The sequence below is a fragment of the Gymnoscopelus microlampas genome (genome assembly GCF_963454915.1).
Source record: "Gymnoscopelus microlampas genome assembly, chromosome: 11".
Taxonomy (NCBI): domain Eukaryota; kingdom Metazoa; phylum Chordata; class Actinopteri; order Myctophiformes; family Myctophidae; genus Gymnoscopelus; species Gymnoscopelus microlampas.
In genome coordinates this window covers 53,359,615-53,384,892 of record NC_139948.1, presented here as the reverse complement: position 1 = coordinate 53,384,892, position 25,278 = coordinate 53,359,615, and the positions used below count along the sequence as shown (strand labels likewise).

Below are 25,278 nucleotides of genomic sequence, written 5' to 3'. Positions count from 1 at the left end.
TTTACTTGTAGCAGAGTATTTCTACATCGCAGTATTGATACTTTTACTTAAGTAAAAAATGTGAGTATATATTTTTCCACCACTGGTGGTGATAAGCGGTTACCATGTATCATACTTAGAGAGTATTTTTACCGTTCCTCTCTCTCTCTTCTCTGATAGGTCAGACTCCAGGGGGGCCGGCCGGCGTCGGGACACCGGGCATCACGTGACCTCATCGGTGCCAAATGCTCTTCCGGCCCGCGCACAGCGTCACCGAGGACCGTCACATCGCCATGCAGAAGACCTCCTACTACGACAACTCCTCCACGCTGTTCGCCCAAGGCTACTCCTCCTACCAGGTGCAAGGAGGAGGGGGCGGAGTCGGGGGCGGAGTCGTCGGGGCCGTGGGCGGGGCCTCGGCGGCGGCCAACGGCTTCGGCGGCTACCACGTGGACGCCACGCCCATCTCGGTGTCATCGCACCACCAGCCCATCGCCTTCCAGTCGGGCCCCGCCCACCACCTCCTGGAGGCGGAGTCTTACCACCACCAGCAGCAGCAGCGCTCGGCGTGCTCGCTGCAGTCGCTGGGGGGCGTGGCCGGAGGCGGAGGAGGGGGGGCGGGGCTCCAGCCGCTGGCCAATAAGGCTAAAAGATGTGAGCGGCGGCTCGTGCATGCGGCCCAGCCTGCCCGTGGAGCACGGCCTCCCCGGCCAGCAGGTGTCGCCGCCGCTCCCCACGCCCAACCCCACCGGCAACGGGAACGTTTCGGGGGCGGCGACGGCCGGAGGAGGGGGCGGGGCCGGCGGCATGGCGGGGAAGTCGGGTCCCGGCGGTAAGACGTCGATAAACTCTTCCTCCAACTCCTCGTCCTCGTCCTCGTCGTCTAACTCGTCGTCCTCGCTGCCTCCCAACCCCACGCTGGCCAAAGTCATCTTTCCCTGGATGAAGGAGTCCCGGCAGAACGCCAAGGGCAAGAACTGCTCGCCCAGCAACTCCAACGGTGGGTTTGTAGATCTAAAAAAAAAACAGTGATTCTCAACCTTTGTGCCGGTTTGCCGTTCTCAAAGCCAAAACAGTGAAAACGACGGCGGCGTGCCGTCTAAACGGACTCGACCCACGAGAGGTAGAGTCGCCGAGCCGAACGTTGCAAAGTCCGCTTCAGTCGACTCAGCGCCGTTCAAGTTACGTCCCGATAGGGACAGAATCCTAACTCATATCCTACCTAGTCAACATGTGATGTCGCGATGCCACGCATTGTGAGCTTGTAGATCGACTATTTTCAAATGGCCAAAATGTATATAGGGGCTGAAGTGGTTAATGTATGTTTTGTAATAATAATCAAAATCTACAAAGTAACTAGTAACTAAAGTTTTCAAATAATTGTCGTGGAGTAAAAGTATAATATTTGCCTCTGAGATGTAATGGAATAGAAGTAAAAGTACTGAAACATGGAAATACTCCAGTAAAGTAAAAATACCTCAAAATCTTACTTAAGTACGGTACTAGAGTACATGACATATAATTAGTTACTTTACACCACTGCCCAAGCCGTCACCCGTTGTCCGTCTTGGGAGAGAGAATGTGTTGGCAGAACACTCAGATTTGAACGATAATAAATATAACATGGACATTATAAGTAGTGATACCAATAAATAAGAACTTATATATAAGTACGTTTACCACGTTATTGACATTGATCCAAGCCGGAACACAATCCATTGATTGATCATTAAAAATAAACATGATCTGATAAATACACACGCATCTATCTGACCACTTCATGTTTGAGAAGGTTGAGAAACACAGATCTAAACTATCCATGTGTGTATAGATCTACACCTCTATGGGTTTATACATCTACACATAGCCTATCTGTGTGTGTGTGTGTGTGTGTGTGTGTGTGTGTGTGTGTGTGTGTGAGAGAGAGAGAGAGAGAGAGAGAGAGAGAGAAGGGGGGGATCTTCATGTATTTGACATGGAGTTGAAAGAGAAGCAGCTGTTTATTGACGAGGCTTTGAAACAAATTACATTTAGATAACAGACAGATCAGACAGACAGATACATGTCTCTCTCTCTCTCTCTCTCTCTCTCTCTCTCTCTCTCTCTCTCTCTCTCTCTCTCTCTCTCTCTCTCTCTCTCTCTCTCTGCATTGATAAGAGGTTCATATGAAGGACAGATATAATCTGTGCTTTGTTCTCAACTGAAGCCCAAACTCTGTTTCTAGTTTTTATGCTATTGTATCATTACCAGTATTATTAGTACTAGACCATACCCGGTCGACGCATCCGTGGGGGGATATGCGCACATGATCTGGCAACCCGGGAGGCAGTTCGTCCCATAGCTGGGCAGGCCCATAACCATGGCTACAGTGTTTTACACAAAAACGCTAATAAGAAGCTGAGATTTGGTGAAATTGAAAAACGGGCTTCACAGTTAAGTTCAGATGGTAATGGTCAATGGCTGTGTGCAAAATCAGAGCAATTGGTCCAGCCACTGAGGAGAACCGGGTAGCTTCACCTACTCACTCACTCACTCACCACTACAGACAGAGGTTACTAGAATTATAGTAGGATAGTAGTATATTTTATTGTATCATTACCAGTATGCCCATCAGGAATGAAAGAGGCCTGTTGGGAAGGCAAGCCCCTCGGTTATCCAATACTCTGTGTGTTATGTGAGTAGAGGGTTAGGATCCGGAACCCGAGGAACCAGAGCCAACATCGAGGAACCGTAATCGCCTCCATCACATTTAGAACCGTTTCATGAACCGTTCTTTAATCACACTGTCAGATCTGGTCTGTGGACTTCACTGTCTGCTATACAATCACAACACCAGTAGTGGTTCTCAAACCTTTTCATTTCAATGACCACCATAACTCTGGGAGTAAAGCCAGTCTATGACGTCAGTACCAAGACATCGTATTGATGACATCAGGGATCTCCATATATGGACATAAAAGGGACAGACAGACAGACAGACAGACAGACAGACAGACAGACAGACAGACAGACAGACACAGAGATCTGTGGACGACCCCTGATCCAACCGTTTCAACACATGCAGGTCTTCATCAGCTCAGACCTGATGAAGACCTGCATGTGTTGAAACATTCTCAAACTTCTTCTAATAACCGTTCTACTGGGAGCTGAGAGACTGAGTATTGTTGTTCAGAACATGTAAAATAAACATCAACAACCAGCATGGTTACTGGATTAACCATAAAGAAAATAATGCAGTTTGCACACTGGTTCTCAGCTGCACTTGTTTATTGATGTTTCGATCAAAAGACCTTCATCAGGATTATTTATTTCCACCAATAAACACGTGTAGCTGAGAACTATGCTGTGCAAAGGTATTTATATTTGTATTGCTGATGTGTGTGGTGTGTCCAGCACCTGGACACCAGTGGTGGAAAAAGTATTCACATTTTGCACTTAAGTAAAAGTACCAATACTGCAACGTAGAAATACTTTGTTACAAGTGAAAGTCCGGAATACAAAATTTACTTGAGTAAAAATATAAACGTATTGGTATCAAAATGTAAAGTACCAAAAGTAGAAAGTCCTCATAATGCAGAATGTCCCATTTCACAAGTTTAAAAAAAATAAAATCTATTTGAAAATAGCCGATCTACAAGCTCACAATGCCTCGCATCGCGACGCATTGTGAGCTTGTAGATCTGCTATTTTCAAATAGCCTAACTATATATAGGGCTGAAGTGGTTAATGTATGTTTTGTAGTAATATTCAAAATAGAGTAAGTAAAAGAGTAAAAGTTCAATATATGTCTCTGAGATATAGTGGAGTAGAAGTCAAAGTATTGAGATTTGGAAATACTCCAGTAAAGTAAATGTACCTCAATATTGTACATAAGTACAGTACTTGAGTACATGTACTTAGTTACTGTACACGACTGGTGGACATTATCTATCCTTATACCGGTTTAACCAACTGGTGGTTTCAGACAACAACAACATAACTTCAGATAAACACAGCGGCTGTTGGAAGCAACAGGAACTAAAAAAACCTGACCTTTCAACCCTTCCAAACAACAACGACAGGTCCCCCCCCCTCGCCCCCTGCCCCACCCACCCACGGCAGATATTAATATTTTTAACAGCGTTTATCAGCGGCGACAGGACAGCGCTGCGGTTTCTATTCATCTTCTATTAATTTTCCATTTGAAGTGATTAAAGTGGGAGTGGGTTGTGACCCCGCGCGGCGCTGGTCTTGCTGTAGGGGGGGTTGTGATGTAATTTAGCGTTGTGTCACGCTCTGTGAGGGTCCCACGTCTCTTAATCACTGCCTCTGTTTATGAGCTGTTGACAGCTAATATCAGAGGGGGGGGGGGGGCTCTCCTCTCTGCTTTATTAGGAAACGCAAACTGATTTAAATCTCCTTCTGCACGACTGTAATTGTGTTTTATTTTGTTTCTCTCTCTCTATCTCTCTCTCTCTCTCTCTCTCTCTCTCTCTCTCTCTCTCTCTCTCTCTCTCTCTCTCACACACACACACACACACACACACACACACACACACACACACACACACACACACACACTTCTGTCTTCCATTAAACTTGCACTTCTCACTCTCTTGCCTTCTTTCTTTCTAACTTCTTTTCTATTTCCTCTCCTCCACACAGCATCGGGAGGAGGAGGCGCAGAGAGCGGCAGCAGCGGGGAGAAGAGTCCTCCTTCGTCCTCCTCGTCCTCCTCGGCGGCCTCCAAGCGGGCGCGTACCGCCTACACGTCGGCCCAGCTGGTGGAGCTGGAGAAGGAGTTCCACTTCAACCGCTACCTGTGCCGGCCGCGGCGCGTAGAGATGGCCAACCTGCTCAACCTGTCCGAGAGGCAGATCAAGATCTGGTTCCAGAACCGACGCATGAAGTACAAGAAGGACCAGAAGGCCAAGGGCCTGGGCACGGGCTCCGGGGGGCCCTCGCCCACCGGCTCCCCGCCGCTGCCCATGCAGTCGTCGGCGGGCTACCTGGGCTCCATGCACCCCATGGGGGTGGGGGGCTACGACGCCCCCTCCCCGCCCTCCTTCGGGAAGCCCCCCCACCCGGGCTACTCCATGGGGAGCGGGGTGTACCCCAACGTCTCCATGAAGGGCTGCCCCGTGTCCCAGGGCGGCGGGCAGAAGTACGGCGCCCCGGCGCCCGACTACGCCGACCCCCACGGCGGCTACGCGGTGCAGGGCAGCCCCGTGTACGTGGGGGGAGGGGGAGGCGGAGGAGGCGGGGGCTACGGGGAGCCCATGGTCGCCGGGTCCATGTACGGCCTGAACCACCTGGGCCCCGCCCCCCAGCACCACCAGGCTCCGCCCATGGACTACAACGGGGGGATGTCGGCCGGCGGGGGGCAGCAGCACCACGTCGGGGGCGGGGGAGGAGGGGGAGGGGGCGGCGGGGGGCCCCCGCCTCCCCCTCCGGGCCCCTGCGATGCCCCCCCGCACCCCCACGCCACCTACACCGAGCTGTCGGCGCACCACACCTCCACTCAGGGCAGAATACAGGAAGCACCCAAACTCACCCACCTGTAGCAGGTTTGACCCAAACTCACCCGCCTGTAGCAGGTTTGACCCAAACTCACCCGCCTGTAGCAGGTTTGACCCAAACTCACCCACCTGTAGCAGGTTTGGACACGAACACGACGACCTGAACACAACCCCCCACGCCACCCCCAACACCCAACTCCCCTAAACACCGTAGCATCCCCTGAAACCTAGCACCCACCCTCCCCGACACCACATCACATCACATGACACCTAGTAAAATCCTCAGTGTCCATTTAACTCAGAGAATGACTCAGACAGATAAATGGACTCTGAGGATTCTACTGAGTATCTGGACAGACAGACAGAGAGAGAGAGAGAGAGAGAGAGAGACCAGAGGAGAGATCAGTAGTTTCTTCACAGTGTCAGATTCCCTCTATAGAACAGAGGTCTTCAACGTTTTTCAGGCCATGGACCACTTGGCTGAGAGAGAGATGAAGCAGGGACCCCGTTTATATATTGTATAAAATATAAATGATTTAATAGATATTTCATAGATAGCTTCATAGACTTGTTTGACAGCACTGTCATCAGTTGGATTTTCAGACCTTTAACCACTTAAATCGTCTTTCACTCTGTACTTGGTCTGCTCTTTCTTCCCTCTACACACCAAACTTCTCTGCCGAAAAACAGCAGATCTACAAGCTTGTAGATCTGCTGTTTTTCGGCTAAAGTTCTCCTCAGAGTATAGGGATGCTGGGTTGAAGTGGTTAATGTAAAAGAAAATCACACAATGATTTGGCGGACCCCCTGTAGTAACTCTGAGGACCCCCTAGGGGTCCCGGACACCCCCTGTTGAAGACCCCTGCTCTAGAACGTCGATGAGCTCCTCTATTCTGACGATGGTGGTCAAACTTTGTTTGCGTACAGCTATAGGGGGAAGAACGCAGCACTTTATAGAATATCTAGAACGCATCCTACTCGTTTGACAGGTTGCCCGACTTGCCCGTGGCAAGTAAATAAAATATTCGGGCAAGTGGAGTGTGCTTTCAGGTTGCCCCGATGGGCAAGTGGAGTTTGAATGAGGAGGCAACCGTTCTTCATCGAATATCATTGGTTATTCGTGAAGAACACATAATGCTACCTTTTTTAGTAGCAGTTGCGCTCGTTCAGATTCTCAAAGTGACCCCGTCGCCCACTCAGCAGTTAGCGAATGGATTTAACATTCATTTGATTTACTTGTCGGGCAAGTGGCCATGACCTTTGGGCAAGTAGAACTTGACACGTACTTGCCCGACGGGCAAGTGCCTCTGACACCTTATAGTGTCAACCCTATACTTACTAGATCTGTAGTTGAGGTCACGTTATTGTGCACTGTAGCTCACTGCTCTATAGCTGACTGTAATAACACACAGCTGATTAGAGCTATTTTACAATGTAGGCGTTTTAGCAGACAACTTGTCAAGTGTGAGATCAGAATTAGTGGAGGAAAGGGCCATTCACACTGAGCACTAGAACTACAACGATAACTATAAGAAATATAGTTTTAAGAATTGTTCAAGTCAAGGTCATGTTCACACCAACTATAAAGAAAATACAGTGGTGAACGATATAGTTATAGTTATTGTTATTGTTATAGTTAAAGTGCTCAGTGTGAATGATGCTTAAATGGACTCTAGTTAATAAACAACAAGGTAAATAGTCACATGAGTATAGAGTGCAGAGAGAACAATGTAGGGCCTCAAACAAACTAGCAGGTAAACTATGAAGCTAGCATCTATCTGTTATTACATTTGTGGTCAAAGAAAAGTGTAAATCTAAGTAACAAAAACATAAGAGGCCAAGATACATCATCTGCATAGTAACTAAACTAGCACCAATAAGTGATACAAGGAGAGAGAGTGATAGAGGGTGGAGCCTCACAGTCTAATTAAGAGTCTAATCAGGTGTGCGTTTTCCCCCTGAATGCACACACACACACACACGCACACGCACGCGCACGCGCACGCACACGCACACGCGCACGCACGCACGCACACACACACACACACACACACACACACACACACACACACACACACACACACACACACACCCCGTACTGTTTGTAAACAAGTACGGGTCTAAATTAGTAATTGAGATAAAGAACCAATGACCAAACTCAGATAGTGTGACCTCACCTGCCAATCAGACAGAGCATACACATAATCTTATGCACTCCCACACGCACATGTACACTTCCATAAGCACACATCTGTACACATGCACACTCACGTGAGTGCGTGCACACACACACACACACACACACACACACACATGACGAAACCACTCATTCTTTTCTCTGATCATGTCTGTTTTTTGGTCTCTCTCTCTCTCTCCGTCAGTCCTGGTCTGTATTCTCTCCATTCTCAACACCTACTGTACGACTGTTCTCCAATCAGCACTGAAAAACAGCCCCCCCCCCCCCTCGTTACAGCCCCCCCTCCCTGCTACAGCCCCTTTGCCCCCCTTACAGGGTTTATGAAGCTATGAGCTCACTGAGGCTACTAGCTAGCTCCCATAGACTTACACACAAAATCTATGCTAAGCCACTTTAGCATACCGCACGCACACGCACACAGACACACACACACACACACACACACGCACGCACGCACGCACGTACGTACGTACGCACACCCGCACGCACGCACCCACGCACACACACACACCCACCCACACACACACACACACAGCACACATACGTGAAGACACGCGCACACACACAGCTATGCTAAGCTATCTTCCTTCCATTGACGTACGTTGGTGGCTACGCTAGGCTAGCTGTTGACATCTTAAAACAAACGAGAGGACATGGAAGACGTTTGTTTTTTAAAAAGTTCTTATTTTAGCACCTCATCGACACAGGGTAAAACATGAGAGCCACGAGCTCTTTATTTATTTATGTTAGGTAGTTGTTACCTGCCACTTCCTTCTCTCTCTCTCTCTCTCTCTCTCTCTCTCTCTCTCTCTCTCTCTCTCTCTCTCTCTCTCTCTCTCTCTCCTTTCATTCTATGAGGGTTATCTTACGCTGGCCTACAAAGGAAAAAGGAAGTAACATTCATTTTTAAAACGAAAGAGGTATTACGTAATTCTTTGTTTGCCCGTGTTCAGACAAGAGCCTTGTCCTGAGAATCTTAAAGCATTAACGTTTTAACAGATCGACAAATCAACACCATGGGTAACGATCACGTGGTTTCCTTACAGCAGATTTGCTCTACGACTGAAACTGTTACTTTTACTTTCGCCTTTGTGGGACAGTCGCTAGCGCGTTAGCGCTAATGCTAACGTGAAAGAACCCGCTGTTGTTGCTTCTTTCCTTTGCTTTGGTTCTTACATATCTTTGACTTTAAACATGGATACAGGGTATATATTTGAACAAAAATGAACGTCCTGGACCTACAGAGCAGGTTGTGTTTGTAGACCACACTCTTAAAAAAACTGAAGCTTAATAGTGTTTGTATTTCAACACTTTGGGAAGTAGAACCATAACGGTTGGGTTTGGTTTTGTTAGCAGCGTGATTCAATACAGCTCTTAAATCTCATTCCAGAACCCGTCCAGGAAGTGAACATCTACACTGGTCATTTATAGCACAACTTTTAGAACACTTGACAGTCGTCGTTTTGTTTTCTTCTTCAAAGGACGATGGTTCTTTTTTTACGCCATTAGTCGACTGAGATGATGACACTTTTTTACAGACCGGTTCCTCTTAGGAGTTGTAGAACCATACATGTCATAGACGTCAACCCAGATCCAACCGAGGCCTAAATTATACGGCCCGTCGGCGTCGTACAGCGGTGTCACGCGACGAACATAGACGAACAAACATAGACGACCTACAAGCTCACAAGCCGTCGCGAATGCGATGGCTTGTGAGCTTGTAGGTCGTCTATGTTTGTCGTCTTGTAGGTCGTCTATGTTTGTCTATGTTTGTCGCGAGACACCGATGAAAGAATAGATCGGGCTTACATGGTACAAAGTAGACCGTCTTTGACCGTCATGTTGAAACGTAACTCGTAACGTAAAAGTCTCCCAACATAAACCAGTTGAAAACGGACACATATAGGTAGAGTTTTCTCTAAGAGTGTAGGTCTACAGCGAAGCTTTGCACATCCAGGCGTCATTGTTGCACTTAGAGTTTACATTTTGATGGTCGAAAGGAGAAGATAAAAAAAACGAGATAAAAATGAAATGTTATTTTGAAGACGAAAGGCCCTCCAATCAAAGTGTCTTTCGCCCAATGTGTGTTCAAGTGAACATTCATATATATATATTTATTTGTTATAGACGGTTTAAACAAAAAAAGAACTCTTCTGTTTTGTATTATTATTATTATTATTATTTATCCTTCATGTATTTATATCGACAAAAAAACAGAAATGTACTTTTTTAGTATTTACCTGTTACGAAAGAGAAAAAAAATGACGTTGTGTTTTCTTCTTGTCCGTTGTACCGAAGTTTTAATTTTTTAGTTCTTGTATTTTAGAGGAAAAATACGTAGTTTTTATGTTCCTATTATGGCCCTTGTACATAAATGTCTTGGCTTGTACAGGGAAACAGGCGAAGGTCAGGGGTCAAAGTGCGCCCCCGTCTGTCCATAGTCGGAAAGATTTAGATGAATTATTAGATGAAAAAGTAAAAAAAAAAAAAAGAAAAACTCTTTTTGGAGAAACAAAGTTCTTTTCTTTGTTCTTTGTAGCTTGTTTTTCTTTTCCTTGTTGAGAGAGTTGTCTGTTGAGCAATTCTTTAATAAAATGTTATGTTATTCAGAGACGATCCTCATATCCCTCATTGACCCACTTGAAGCCCTGAAAATATCTGATCTACAAGCTCACAATGCGCCACATTTTCTGTATTTTGGAACATTTTGAAATGTGTAATTTCTGGGGGGAAGTTCATTTTCCTACACCTGAATTTTATTTTTTACGTGTGTGACCTCTAAGAACCTGCTCAAAACATGGACACCAGGTTGAAAGTGGTGAACAGGAAGTCGTAAACAGGAGGTTAGCTTCTGTAGTAGTCTCGCGTATGACAACTATTCCACAATCTCCGAATGCTATCTAGAGTCTGGAACTACACCTCCCCAAATCCGAGAGAGGAAGCTGGCACTTCCATTCACGAAGATATATATTATTGTGGGTGGCAACAGTCTGGCCACATGAAAATACTTCTCTAGCATCCATTTTGTGGCAACCTGGACAACTCTGACATTTAGGTTTTGATCCAAGATCTAAACAGCACTAACTGCACTAACTGTTTTACTATAAGAACATATACATTTGATTTTGAGTCATAAATAGTAGCTGTACGTTTGGTCACCTGACTAAACAGGGAAGGAGGAGATAGAAAAGTGTCTGCCTGAGAACAAAAAAAACTGTTAACCAAATATTTGAAACCTTGTGAAACTCTCGACCGTATCGCCAGAGAAGAAACCTCGCCGTTTTATGTTCTCTGTAAACGACTGATAGGTTGCATCTCAACGGTGCAAGGGAGGCTTGGCTGTCGTCATTTGTTTGCACCCCGTGAGGTAGCCGGCCACCGAGCACCAAGCCCGCTGCTACCGATTTACCAATCGAGGTGAATACCGATTGAATATATGCACAATATACGTACACATATACATATATAATATGTATCATGTATGAATATATAATGCTACTGAATAAATAGTAAATAATAAGTCCTCATAGTTATAATGTACTTTGAATTTATACAAATCTAGCTTTGAGTCGATATGGTCCATATCTAGTGGATGTTTCCCTTATTTATTGCCCCCTGTTGGTGTGGAGGTAGCCCCCCCCCCCCCTTGTGGGTTTGTAAATCTTTTTGTCTGAGGTCCTGAAGTTGGCCAGATAAAGGTGTTCTCTAACCCAACTTTGATTAGAGATAATTTCAATTAAACAAAACCCGTAAACTTAATAAACCTCTTCTAAACTAAACAACAAGCTAATTTTGGGTGTTTTTTAGGTCTTACAAAAGAACAAAGATTTCTGGGTCCAAAGCCACAAGAAACATGGTCATTACGAGCCCTTTCTGTGTTGTTTTGTGTTAATATTGGACAATAATTAATTGACATATATTTACTACTTTAGCCTTTTATTGTTCTGTTTTGTACACGTCAGAACAACATGCTGAGAAACCAGACACGTAATGCCAGCCACAGGAAGAACAAATAAGAAAGAGTAATAAAATAGATAAAAACAAGGCCAGAAAGTGTGTGACGATAATGAAGATGAGGACACCAAGTTCAACACAGACACAATCTGACCCACAACACCCAGAGAGAGGGGGGGGGGGTCACATGATCCAAGGCCTCAGGGTTTTTTTTTTTTTTCACCCTGAAGTTTTGGCATCAACACAGGATGGAAGATCTCTCTCTCTCTCTCTCTCTCTCTCTCTCTCTCTCTCTCTCTCTCTCTCTCTCTCTCTCTCTCTCTCTCTCTCCCCTCTCTCTCTCTCTGCCCCCCTCTTTCTCTCCCCTCTCTAACTCTCTCCCTTTCTCTCCCCCCACCCTCTCTCTCTCTCTCTCTCTCTCTCTCTCTCTCTCTCTCTCTCTCTCTCTCTCTCACACACACACACACACACACACACACACACACACACACACACACACACACACACACACACACACACACACACACACTACAACACACGATCACGCATGCGCAGCCATAACTCTCTCTCTCGCTCTCCAAATAGAGTAGTATAGTGGCATCAAAGGAACATGAGTTTTGGACATAAATCAGCCACTGAGGCTATAAATAAACGGCTGCACTTCCTTTACAACAGCAACCAATAAAAACATGAATAACTAGCGCGAGGGGAGAGATATGGATCTAATTTATCGCGTCATAAAAACGAGGTTGGGAGGGGAGGGGAGGGAGGGAGGGGGACAGTTAGCACGAGGCTAACAGACACATGCTAACTGGAGCATAGATAACGGTTTCTCTTCTTATAAAGTTATATCAGTGACACTTTGAGACAAATAACTAATCAACTTCATTGATCAGATTGTCATTAATTAGTAAACAAACATAAATGTCTGTCCTTTAATCAGATATTTTTTGGGAAAGGTTAACAAAACAACCTGATTGATTTAAAACTAACAAAGACATACTTTAAAATACTGCTATAGGTTATTATATGAATGTAACTTAATAAACTCTTACTTAATAAACTCTGCCTGTTTTCAATAATATTAATACATTAATGTGATAATTATTAAACGAGTCTATTATGATTTATAACACGGAACATATAAATCACATAATTCGACAGTAGGGCCCATGAAGATTTAAACAATACTAGGCATAATAATAATAATAATAATAATACTAATAATACTAATAATAATACTAATAATACTAATAATAATTAGTAGTCTGCTGAATAATTTAAGCAAGTCTTTAAAGTATATAATTACTTTAAAGTTGGGTTAGAAAACATTAAACAAACAGCTTTGTTTAGGTAGGCACCTATTAGAAACAGAGTTTTGAAATAAACAAACGGTAACATCCTCAGTGTTAATTTATCCAGCATAATAATAATAATGAGTCATAATTAATATAATAACACAGATGATCTCCAGTCCGTCCAGAAGCAAACAAAGCCACAGTAATAAACAGTAAATAATGTTCCAGTTAAAGTCCTCTGTATCGAACCAGACCGTTCCTCCGGACTCCCAGGCCGGGGTTAGACGTTTCTCTCCCCGTTCCCACGTCCTCTAAACTCGGCGTACATGAAACATTTTTACAGCCTTTAAAACACAGTTCGGCCTTTGTACTGAAGCTGAATGACTCCCACACTAGTTTCACTGCTTTATTTAGCATAAAAAGACAGAAACCCCTAAACTCGTATTAACCCTATATCTCCCTATCTCACGCTGTGTCGTTGTTGTTGTTGTAAAAATAAGGGATCTGATGTATTAGGATTATTATATAACATTTAAAAACCTGACCATTTTAATGGTTAAAAACACAGAGAGAGAGAGAGAGAGAGAGAGAGAGAGAGAGAGGAGAGAGAGAGAGAGAGAGAGAGAGAGAGAGAGAGAGAGAGAGAGAGAGAATTCTTGAGGGCGGTTGCTGTCAGACCATTTACAGGGAAGGAAAGATTGATCACCACTTCTTTTTTTCCTCTCTCTCTCTCCGGGGGCTACTTTGGGGTCTCCCAAAAATATCCTCTCTCTCTCTCTCTCTCTCTCTCTCTCTCTCTCTCTCTCTCTCTCTCTCTCTCTCTCTCTCTCTCTCTCTCTCTCTCTCTCTCTCTCTCTCTCACCCTACCAGATTCCTGACCAGGGCAGGGTGGTGTTTACATAAGAAGGACTGTGTGAATTCAGCACCTATGCTCAAATTATCATTACTATTAGGATTATTAATAGTTTAATATGCATGTTTCGCACACACACACACACACACACACACACACACACACACACACACACACACACACACACACACACACACACACACACACACACACACACACACACACACACACACACACACACACACACACACACACACACACACACACACACACGGGTAAAAATGAGCAGCAACACGTGTGTGAATCACGGCTATGCTGTACAGTTCGACCCCGCTATGAACTCCCCTCCGTAAACAGTCCACCATTTTTAACACACACACACACACACACACACACACACACACACACACACACACACACACACACACACACACACACACACACACACACACACACACACACACACACACACACACACACACACACACTGAGAGAGAGAGAGAGAGAGAGAGAGAGAGAGAGAGAAGAGAGAGAGAGAGAGAGAGAGAGAGAGAGAGAGAGAGAGAGAGAGAGAGAGAGAGAGAGAGTTTACAAGTGTAATTTTAGGACAATATGTTTTATAGTATGTTATGGTCTATAGCCCACTGTAGCAGTATAGGCGTCCATAATCATAATTTAAATAATAATCAATGTGCACGTGACGTGCAACACTGTGAAATCTCTATTCTTAGATCCATCTATTCTATTTTGTCTTTCTTTTTTTTCTAAAACGTCAGAAATCTTACAATATATAAAAATGGACACACTTACATAAGGTTCTTCTTATCGCCAACAATTAACTAAATAATAATAACCTAATAATAATAACTGAGGTATAAGTATGGATCCATCTCTGCTCAGTTCTGTTACCTATCAATACACAGCGAAAACCCTTTTAGTGATAACTTAGCTCATAACAGTGTTGCACATGGAACCAAATGGACCCCATTTGCAACACTGTTATGAGTTATTATTAACACTGGATTTCTACAGTGTAAACAAACAAACAAAGAAAATACGAACTAAAGTAATCTCCAGAGAGAGGCGTTGTTCCATCCACTCATTCATGATGCACTTTGTTCTAAACTAAAGTGATGAAGTTTTTATGTTGCCATGTTGGAGCTTAAAAGCCACATGCAGCATGTTGCTGTCTGTCACTATGTTTAAGATTAATGAGACACACACACACACACACACACACACACACACACACACACACACACACACACACACACACACACACACACACACACACACACACACACACACACACACACACACACACACACACACACTGCTGTAAACACACACTGAGGAGGACGCCATATTGGCACCGTTCCGTTCACCTAATGTTATAGACCCCCCCGTCATTACATCACCATGCATCCACCACTGCACACACACACACACACACACACACACACACACACACACACACACACACACACACACACACACACACACACACACACACACACACACACACACACAACACACACACACACACACACACACACACACACACACACATTTCTCTATTGTTTGTGGTCAAAGAAAAAAATTACAGACCCTCGTGCGTATAATGCGCGCACCGTCAACCCACCCACGCGCAAAAGATGGAGAGACACATGGCAAACGGGAGCAAACCTGTGGGGAGAAAACATTACCCCCCCCCTTAGCCCCCCCCCCCACAAAACAATGGCCTGTATATGCTTTCATATTTTGATTTTTTTTTTTTTCTCTCGTTTAGGAATAAATAATAATGCTATTCTCCCAGCCGCCACCAGGCCCATATCCATACAGCATCCAAGAACGTCCATTGGCCGCCGTCCGTCACGTGACCAGGAATTGGCTGCAATTTTCGCCCCTTAGATGCTTCAGTTTAGCCCACCAGGGTCCCCCTACGACACTAATATCACCAATATACACAATTATTATTTTATACAGCCCGCACATAGACAACACTGCGGTCGGGAGCCTATAAATGGTCGCGCGTTTTTTTTTATTTTTCCTTTTATTTATGTTTTAATTTTCTATGAGGGGCATCCGTGTGTGTTTTTTTTTATTGTGTGTGTGTGTGTGTGTGTGTGTGTGTGTGTGTGTGTGTGTGTGTGTGTGTGTGTGTGTGTGTGTGTGTGTGTGTGTGTGTGTGTGTGTGTGTGTGTGTGTGTGTGTGCGCCGTGGTTGTTGTATTGTGTGTGAGACATCTTTTATGTTTTTCTTTAAAGAGGGGGGCACGGATCTCGTTTTGAGGGGGTCTCTCCGGCTCTCGCCGATGTTTTTGAGGTGAAAGCCGGCTCGGAGGTGGAAAAGCTTACATGAATATGAATTTTGAATTCGAGAGGGAGATCGGGTTTATCAACAGCCAGCCGTCCCTCGCTGAGTGCCTGACGTCCTACCCCTCCGTGCTGGAGTCATTTCAAACTTCATCAATCAAGGAGTCGACAGTAATTCCGCCTCCCTTCGAGACCACCATCCCCAGCCTCAGCCCCTGCTCAGCCAGCCAGCCGAGACCGGCGGGCAGGAGCCAGCAGCACAGCCGGAGAGCCTCCGCCACCAATGGCCTCCATCACCAGGCGCCGCCGCAGCAGCACCACCGGGCATCGGCCCAGCAGCAGCAGCAGCAGCAGCATCCCTGCCCGGCCGGCCATGGGGCCCCGGCCCCGGGCATCACCGCCGGCCCGGCGGCCGGTCCGCTGGCCCACGAGTTCCCCTGGATGAAGGAGAAGAAGTCGGCCAAGAAGGGCGGCTCCAAACCGGGGAGCGGCCCCGGCGGAGGACCGGCCATCCCCAGCGGCTCGTCCTCCCCGTCGCCCGCCGCCTCCGGGTACGCCACGGCGGGCATGGACTCCCCCACAGGTCGGTGCTGCAGGGATGGATGGATGGATGGAGGAGAGAATCAGGGGCGTGCGTGCTGCGCGTGCTTGTCTTTTGTTTTTCATCGCATCTAATCCTCTGATTTCTAACATGAACCTGCATGATTTCACCTTTATATGATGTTATTGTCCTCTCCTGTGTGTGTGTGTGTGTGTGTGTGTGTGTGTGTGTGTGTGTGTGTGTGTGTGTGTGTGTGTGTGTGTGTGTGTGTGTGTGTGTGTGTGTGTGTGTGTGTGTGTGTGTGTGTGTGTGTGCGTGGAAGCCATATCTTAACAACCACTGCATTATGCTGCAGTGATTTCTGCACGAGCCGTTCGCGGCTCACATCGTGCATGTAAACACTTCACACGCACGCACCCACCCACCCACCCACCCACACGCACGTCATTCACCACGTATTTTCAAGTCCTATTTAACTGCGTGCACGTGCGGTGTGTGACTTTAAACGTGTATATTCTAGCAGCATAAGGAGTCGCCTCCCTCCATCATGTTGCATTGTGTGCGTAAAGGCACCATGCGTGTAGCGCTGCGTGCGTAAAGACGCACGGCGATAAAAACGTTTCGCTGGGTTTAATCTGTTCTCTCATCCAGCAGATAGACGGCGGTGTGTGTATCTCACATGGGGGGGTGGGGGGGGGGGATCTACATGTCAGCCGGTCTGATTGCGCTGTGGTCGTCGCGCCATGCAGAGACGTGCGCGTGATGCATGGCGCTAGAATGATAGATATTCATAACCACAGCAGCTACACAGCGCTGGTGGTGGTGGTGATGGCAGGATGGCGGCCATGTTGGATGGAGGTGTGTAATGGAGGAGGATGGATGGATGGGGGGGGGGGGGGGTGGGGGGGCTCTATAGCAGGATACAGGATATACACACACACACACACACACACACACACACACACACACACACACACACACACACACACACACACACACACACACACACACACACACACACACACACACACACACACACACACACACACACACACACACACACACACACACACACTGAATAGACACACTGTGATGTGTGTGTGTTTTTTTTATAAGGGCACCCCCCCTTATAAAAGAGGTTCTGATGAAGGAGGCCATTTTATTTCCAAAGGGAGAGACGCGCGCCACGCAGTGATGACGCTGTGATTACACTCTACAGCCTACAGGAGGCTGGATATTGTTTTTCAGATTTGGAAAACGTTCTTTTGTTTCTTCTTCTGGGCATTCATGTTGTTTGTTGATGTTTCTCATATCTCTCTCTCTCTCTCTCTCTCTCTCTCTCTCTCTCTCTCTCTCTCTCTCTCTCCCTCCCTCTCTCCCTCTCTCTCTCTCAGAGAGAGAGAGAGAGGGAGAGAGGGAGGGAGAGAGAGAGAGAGAGTTTTTAAAATCACAGTAGCGTTCATAATTCACCATCTCATATAACACAACATTTTTAACATGAAGGCACGTCGCCTCCATTTTCTCCTCATACCCAGGTTTTTTTTTATTTTGGTGTGTTCTCATGCACACGCAGACACGCACACACACACACACACACACACACACACACACACACACACACACACACACACACACACACACACACACACACACACACACACACACACACACACACACATGGCCCCGCGCGCAGCGGGGTGTCCCAGCAGTGCAGCACTAACAGGACGGGGAAATAACATGTTTGACATTTAGATAATCAGTCTTTATGTGTGGTTTTATGGGGCTCTAACGGCGCCAAGTAGAGAGCCTTGTAAAGTTATGTTCTTGGCCGCTACTGTGACAGTGATGGGAGAGGGGGGGGGGGGACTACTATTTAAATGATACTTTAGGTTTATGTGTTTTCATTACTATTTCATTACTAATGAAATAATAGTGTGTGTGTGTGTGTGTGTGTGTGTGTGTGTGTGTGTGTGTGTGTGTGTGTGTGTGTGTGTGTGTGTGTGTGTGTGTGTGTGTGTGTGTGTGTGTGTGTGTGTGTGTGTGTGTGTGTGTGTGTGTGTGCATGCGTGCGTGCGTGTGCTACAAGCGACAGGAGGGGAATGTATTTTCATGCACAATAATAAAATACTGCTTTTATTTTATTTTGCAACGTTCTAAATAAACACTTACATTCCCGATATATATATATATATTTTAGAGATAAAATAAAACGTAAAATAATGTGTGCCACAGACAGTTAAATGTTGATCTAACGTTTGTCCTCTCTCTCTCTCTGTGTGTTCCATGGATCCATGGCTCCAGACCCCAGCCTTGCGGGTCTGGACGGCGGCGGGTCCGGCTCCAGGAGGCTCAGGACGGCCTACACCAACACGCAGCTCCTGGAGCTGGAGAAGGAGTTCCACTTCAACAAGTATCTGTGCCGGCCGCGCAGGGTGGAGATCGCGGCCCTGCTGGACCTGACCGAGCGGCAGGTCAAGGTCTGGTTCCAGAACCGCAGGATGAAACACAAGCGCCAGACGACGCACGGCGGCCGCGACGGCGGCGCGGGCAGCGGACACGACTCCTCCGCCGGCGACCCGGGCGGGTTCGAGCCCCTGGAAGGAGCGGACGCCTCGTCTCCTTACTCCAGCCAGCCGCTGGAGGCCTCGGGGACCGTGGGAGCGTCGCCGGCCGAGGGCGAGGCGACTCCCACCGCCTACGCTACTGACAGCGGGGACAATGAGCAGCCCACGCCGGGGGACGGAGGTCTTCTGAGCCGCCTGGAACCCCCGCTCCCACCGCTGCCCTCCTCCAACCACCGACCCCCCTCGACGTTCACCCCGACGCCCACCGCCGTAGACATTAACCCGGCCCACGGAGCCCCGTCCGCGGCTAACCCTCCTCCTCCGCCTCCCGCCCCCGATCACTCATTCACGGAGCAGCGGGATTCCTCCTCCTCGTCCTCCGCCTCCTCCAGCACAACCTCCGCTCCCTCCGTCGCTGCTGCTCCTCCTGCGGCCTCCTCCTCCGCCTCTTCCTCGCTGTCCTCCACCTCCACCACCTCCACATCTTCCTCCTCGCTCCCGGAGCTGAACTTTTTCTCCGGTGACTCCTGCCTCCAGATGCCGGACGCGCTGTCGCCGAGCCTGCAGAGCTCTCTGGACAGTCCGGTGGATTTCAGCGAGGAGGACTTCGACCTGTTCACGAGCACCCTGTGCACCATAGACCTCCAGCATCTCAACTTTTAATTTAAAACATTAAAAAAAAACTGAGAAATAAACTGAAAAATAACGGGGAAATAAACGTTAACCGAACGAAAAACAATCCACATGAAGGAGACATTTTCACGGACAAAACGAAACGGACGAGCGGCGTTTATAAGTCTCAACATTCCTCCAAACATTTCTGATTGAAAACTATTGTTTTGTTATTTTATTTTTATTTTTATCCTTGAAGTTCTTTGCATTCTTGTTTTTTTTTGTATTAGTTTAAATCCTGAGCTGACCTGAAGTCGGTCCAAATGTTTTTTTTTTTTTTTTTAAACGGTAGATGTTTTGAGTTTGAATTCCCGTCGAAATAATGTGGATTTCTGCTCCCTTTGTCCAAATGTCAGGTATTTATTGACTTTATTTTGTCTTTATTTGTTCGCAGTATTAATATTTTTAATTTAGTTTTTTATTTGAACACAGTATTTTGTCGGAGCCGTTTTCGGCGGCAGATTAAATCGACGATTCTTAAATAACTTCTCAGGAAATGTTTAATGGCATCTATAATAATGATAGCTGGACTGATTTTAGACATTTAAAAAAAGGAAAATAATATTTCTCTCTCTTAAAGGAGAACAGCCCTTCTGGAAGACCCGGCTTTTAGACGAGTTAGTTTTATTTATTGAGATTCTTTAATAGTGAAAAGGAAAAAAATGGAAATTATTTATTGTACATTATTTTCATAGTTGAAATAATAATAAAAAACCCAGAAACATTTATAACGGTGGTCTAGTGTTTTGTTCATAGAGATGTGAAGGTAAATGAGCTTTCTAATAGCTGATGAATTAATGATGAGATCTATCCTCAGTTGGTTGCAATGCGGTTGATCTTAGATATCCCACGAGTGGTTTGGTTCAATGTTTGTTAATTCATGTTTGAATGTTTATAATGAGATAAATTACAAAACCAACATTCTTACATGTTTTACTGCTAATATTTGTAAGTTCAGTAAAAAAAAAAATATAGATAGTATTATTAAAGACACTTGTCTTTTATTTTAAAACATTTTTATAATTAGTATTAGACGCAGAGTAGCTACATTCTATTGTTGTTGTTGTTATTATGATTATTATTAGGCCCTATTATTATTATTATTACCCTTATTATTATTAATATTATCATTATTGTGCCTTTATTATTATTACATGAACATTTACCAAAGAGATTATTTGCCCTTATTTATCCCAATGAGAAATATGATCTCATTTTAAATCTGTAAACTATTCACTATTTTTTATTTAGGCAACATTTCTTATCCTCTAATTAAACAACCTCTAAATTGTTCCTTATCCACAGTACAAAGCCCTGTAATAATAACAATAATAACAGAATTAATAGTATTAATAATGTAAATAATGCTACATAGTCCAGAGGGTCAGCAGAGAGTGAAAACATTGACCAGAGCAGACTGAGTGTTTACTCTGTGATAACCCACAAGAATTGAAGAGTTATCAGGAAAGAATTAGCTGTTTCCCTGCACTGATAAAAAAGCCGAGAAAACACACACACACACACACACACACACACACACACACACACACACACACACACACACACACACACACACACACACACACACACACACACACACACACACACACACACACACACGGTAAGGAGCTCGCTGTTAGCAGCAGCTATAGCTAACTTCCCCCTGCAGAGTCAAAATGGCGCTGAGAGCACAATGGAGGCTCGAACAATAAGGAGCTGAGGCAGCCATTACAGGGCTCTCTGCCACACTGTGTGTGTGTGTGTGTGTGTGTGTGTGTGTGTGTGTGTGTGTGTGTGTGTGTGTGTGTGTGTGTGTGTGTGTGTGTGTGTGTTTGTTATGTAACCATATAAAGACAGTCATATTAAAAGGAAGGAGGAAAGAGGCAGTTTATGGTTGAAATACGACTTGATGGTTTTGTTAGATTTATGGACCGAGGTCAGAGCTGAGACACTTTTATGGTTTGATTATAGACACATAATCCTCACAGTACAGAATGATATGATGATGATAATACTAATACTACTACTACTACCTACTACTAATAATAATAATCATAATAATAATGATATAATTAACAATATATAATTAATTATACAAATTAATTAGTAATTAATTACATAATAATGATAATAATACTACTAGTTCTACTACTACAACTACAAATAATAATAATAATAATAATAATAATAATAATACAATTAACAAAACATCATTAATTATACAAATTAATTAGTAATTAAATATATAATAATAATAGCAGGGTGCATGGAATCCATACACCCTGCTATTATAATTATTATCACTATTATGGATCATGATTATTATATAGCGTTCACATCACAGTTTAGTGTCATGTATAGCGGTGGTTCTCAAACTGGGGTCCAAGGACCCCCAGGGGTCCTTGTGGGGGTTCCAGGGGGTCCCCCAGCTAAATTAAGTTAATATAACATCACAATAACTTTAACCACTTGAACCCTATAATAACTTGAGGATCCATCCATTGAGTTCAATGGACAGGTGGCGCCATCTTGAGAGGTTTTCGTTATTACTTTCAATGGGGTGACGTCACGTTCTCTAGATACATTGGCTATTTGAAAATAGCAGATCTACAAGCTCACAATGCACCATATCACAACGCATTGTGAGCTTGTGGATCTGATATTTACCAAAAAAGAAATCGTGGAAATATTTTGGCACATGACATTAACCACTGATGTATAGAATCCAGATGTGTGCGCGTGCGTGGGACCAGTGTTAGATGTAACGGTTTGTGTCACATGACATCCAGTGGGCCTCAGGTCACGTGATCCACGTCAGTGGTTCTCAAACATTTTCATGTCAAAGACCCCACATTAACATGTATTTGTCCACCTATGGACCCGCATATGAACATATTTATGGACCCCCCATATGAACATATCTATGGACCCCCCATATGAACATATTTATGGACCCCCCATATGAACATATTTATGGACCCCCCTACGGACCCGCCCCATATGAAAACATTTAGTGCCATATGGACAAAAGATTTGTTGTTAAAATATTCCACACATTTCTTTCCAGATATACATCTTTTTAAAATAGCAGATCTACAAGCTCACAATGCATTGTGGCTTTTTGGGGCGGTGTAGCCGCCCCCTATAAGTGAGTTTTGGACACCGACCAAAAAATGTGTGTACCCCCTAACCCTTCCATTGTTAATGCAAATCGATACTTTTTTCATATCAGCCAATCACATTACAGCTAGTGTCATCACCACTAACTGTAATGTGATTGGCTGACTTTGCAAATTCAGGACTGTGATTGGCTAGCGAAACACATGACACATGTGCAGCCCTATGAATAGCAGTATGGACTTTAAAAAAAGGCATTAAGCCTTTTTTTAAAGTGAGTCATGTTGTGATGACCACACACCGCCCACTTCACACTGGGTGGGATTTAAGTGAGTCATGTTGTGATGACCACACGCCGCCCACTTCACACTGGGTGTGATTTTTTCCAATGCATACAAGGTTCATAGGTAGCCTAGTTAAACACATTTATATATTGATACTATATATATCTCTGCCGTCGGGCAGATACCAACTATGTCACAAAATATTAACTTTTCAGGAAATGAAAAAAACAAAAACATATTTTTAAAACAACACAACACTGTCTCATCAAAGTTGGTATGTTGACTTTATACATTGTTAGCAGTGGTGGAAAGTAACATTAAAGTAAAGTACATTTACAACTCATTCAGTGCCACATGACATCTAAGACCTCACGTGGCCTGACGCCCCGTGCGCCACATGACGTCTAAAGGACGTCATGAAAAAAAAAAAAAAAAACATTTTGAAAAACATGTTCAGAACCTAAGATGATGATTTGAAGATTTGCTGCTCCATTCACTCTTTGTTTAACTTCTTACTGAAAAAGGCTGTATCTCGGCTCCTAAGCACTTTTTTTTTTACAATGAATTTTGGCTGTGGCACTCAGAGCCACAATTCCATAAATAAGCTGGGCACTGAATGAGTTACGTACTGTACTTAAGTACAATTTTGAGGTATTTGTATTTTATTTGAGTATTTCCAATTTCCAATACTTTTACTTCTACTCCACTAGATCTCAGAGGCAAATATTGTACTTTTACTCCACTACAATGATTTGAAAACTTTAGTTACTAGTTACTTTGCAGATATAAATGATTACATTATAAAACATAAATTAACCACTTTAGCCCTATTTTATACACAGGCTATTTGAAAATAGCTGATACATATTGTACAGTTAATATCAAACTACATTGCACATTTTAGCCACAGCACCCCACCCTACTGCGCATCTCCATATATGGCCATATCAGTTGGATCACTGGTGCAACGTAGCTGTAATGTAGCTGATCAGGCCTTGGTTTTGACCTCTAGTCATCATAATCATTCCCACCAGGCTACGGAAGAGCGCCCTCTATCGCAAAACCACTGAAAACACCACATGACGAGAATCTCGTCATTGGCGGTCAATGAGTTAATAAATGGATACCGCCACGAGTTAGACCGTGTTCAGGAGGCCCATGTACGGAGACAACCGAGCTATTCGTCCAGACATCACCATATGTGGAGATAAACCCAAGCCTGACATCATAGACCCTATCTTTGGGCATGACTGACATCAGGGGCTCCATATATGGATATAACTGACATCACCGGTATGTCACCCGCACCGCAGACAACGACATAAAAGGCGAAGGCATCCCCAGGTTAAGAGCCTCAACTGCCTCTAAGACACAAAGAATCAGCTACTCGACGCAAAGCATCAATACAGATTCCAAGGAGCCCTATCAGCAATATTAGACATTCAACCCCAGGTAGCTGGCCTTACAACCCAGAGACTCCACCGGTTCTCCTTCTCCCTCTACTGCCAAGGGGCGTGTCTCGGTTTCATTCCTACTTGGACACCATCTCAGCGGGTCTTGACCCCCAGGGTTAGACAACCAGTCCATCCTTCAATACTGGAATTATCCAGACAAGAGGAAGATAACCATCAACGAAGGCTCAACACAATGTCTGCAGGAGAATCCTTTAACCATGTTAAAGACCTTCTATGTTCTAGTGTTGTGTTGTGCACTGATTGGAGGAGGTCTACCTGGCGTCATAATTGGTTTGGTAGGGGCTGTGGTTGCGTTAGGAGGATTGGCATACCTCTTCCACCGTCAACATGAGGAAGAGAATTATGAACAAATGGCTGCAGTAGCATTCTTTCTAGCATCCATTCTAGCTTCTAGTGTTGCATTGGGGGCTGCCCTCGGAGCACTGATTGAAGGTCCACCTGACGGCGTAACTGGTGCAGCAGTAGGGAGACTAACTGGTGCAGCAGTAGGGAGACTAACTGGTGCAGCAGTAGGGAGACTAACTGGTGCAG

The 25,278-nt window shown here is 44.9% G+C and overlaps 2 protein-coding genes across 2 annotated transcripts in view; both read left to right on the top strand.

Annotated features, from left to right (window-relative positions):
* hoxb3a (homeobox B3a) overlaps positions 1-10,285 on the top strand; it is a 43,310-nt gene extending 33,025 nt beyond the window's left edge. Inside the window, 3 exon segments of the mRNA XM_084072498.1 lie at positions 160-788; positions 790-979; positions 4,624-10,285. Of these exon segments, the coding sequence (XP_083928624.1) occupies positions 225-788; positions 790-979; positions 4,624-5,522 (1,653 nt within the window). The 5' untranslated portion in view covers positions 160-224 and the 3' untranslated portion in view covers positions 5,523-10,285.
* Positions 10,286-15,533: 5,248 nt separating this feature from the next.
* On the top strand, positions 15,534-20,751 carry hoxb2a (homeobox B2a). The gene is made up of 2 exons (XM_084071080.1): positions 15,534-16,677; positions 18,937-20,751. Exons 1-2 carry the CDS (start codon positions 16,137-16,139, stop codon positions 19,860-19,862), a joined length of 1,467 nt encoding a protein of 488 aa, XP_083927206.1. The 5' UTR covers positions 15,534-16,136; the 3' UTR covers positions 19,863-20,751.
* Positions 20,752-25,278: the final 4,527 nt, after the last annotated feature.

Bases quoted from the DNA above. Each gene is read 5' to 3' on its own strand.
- hoxb2a (XM_084071080.1), top strand. From the start codon at position 16,137: ATGAATATGAATTTTGAATTCGAGAGGGAGATCGGGTTTATCAACAGC. The intron at 16,678-18,936 runs GTCGGTGCTGCA...CCATGGCTCCAG, and splicing joins GGGCATGGACTCCCCCACAG to ACCCCAGCCTTGCGGGTCTG.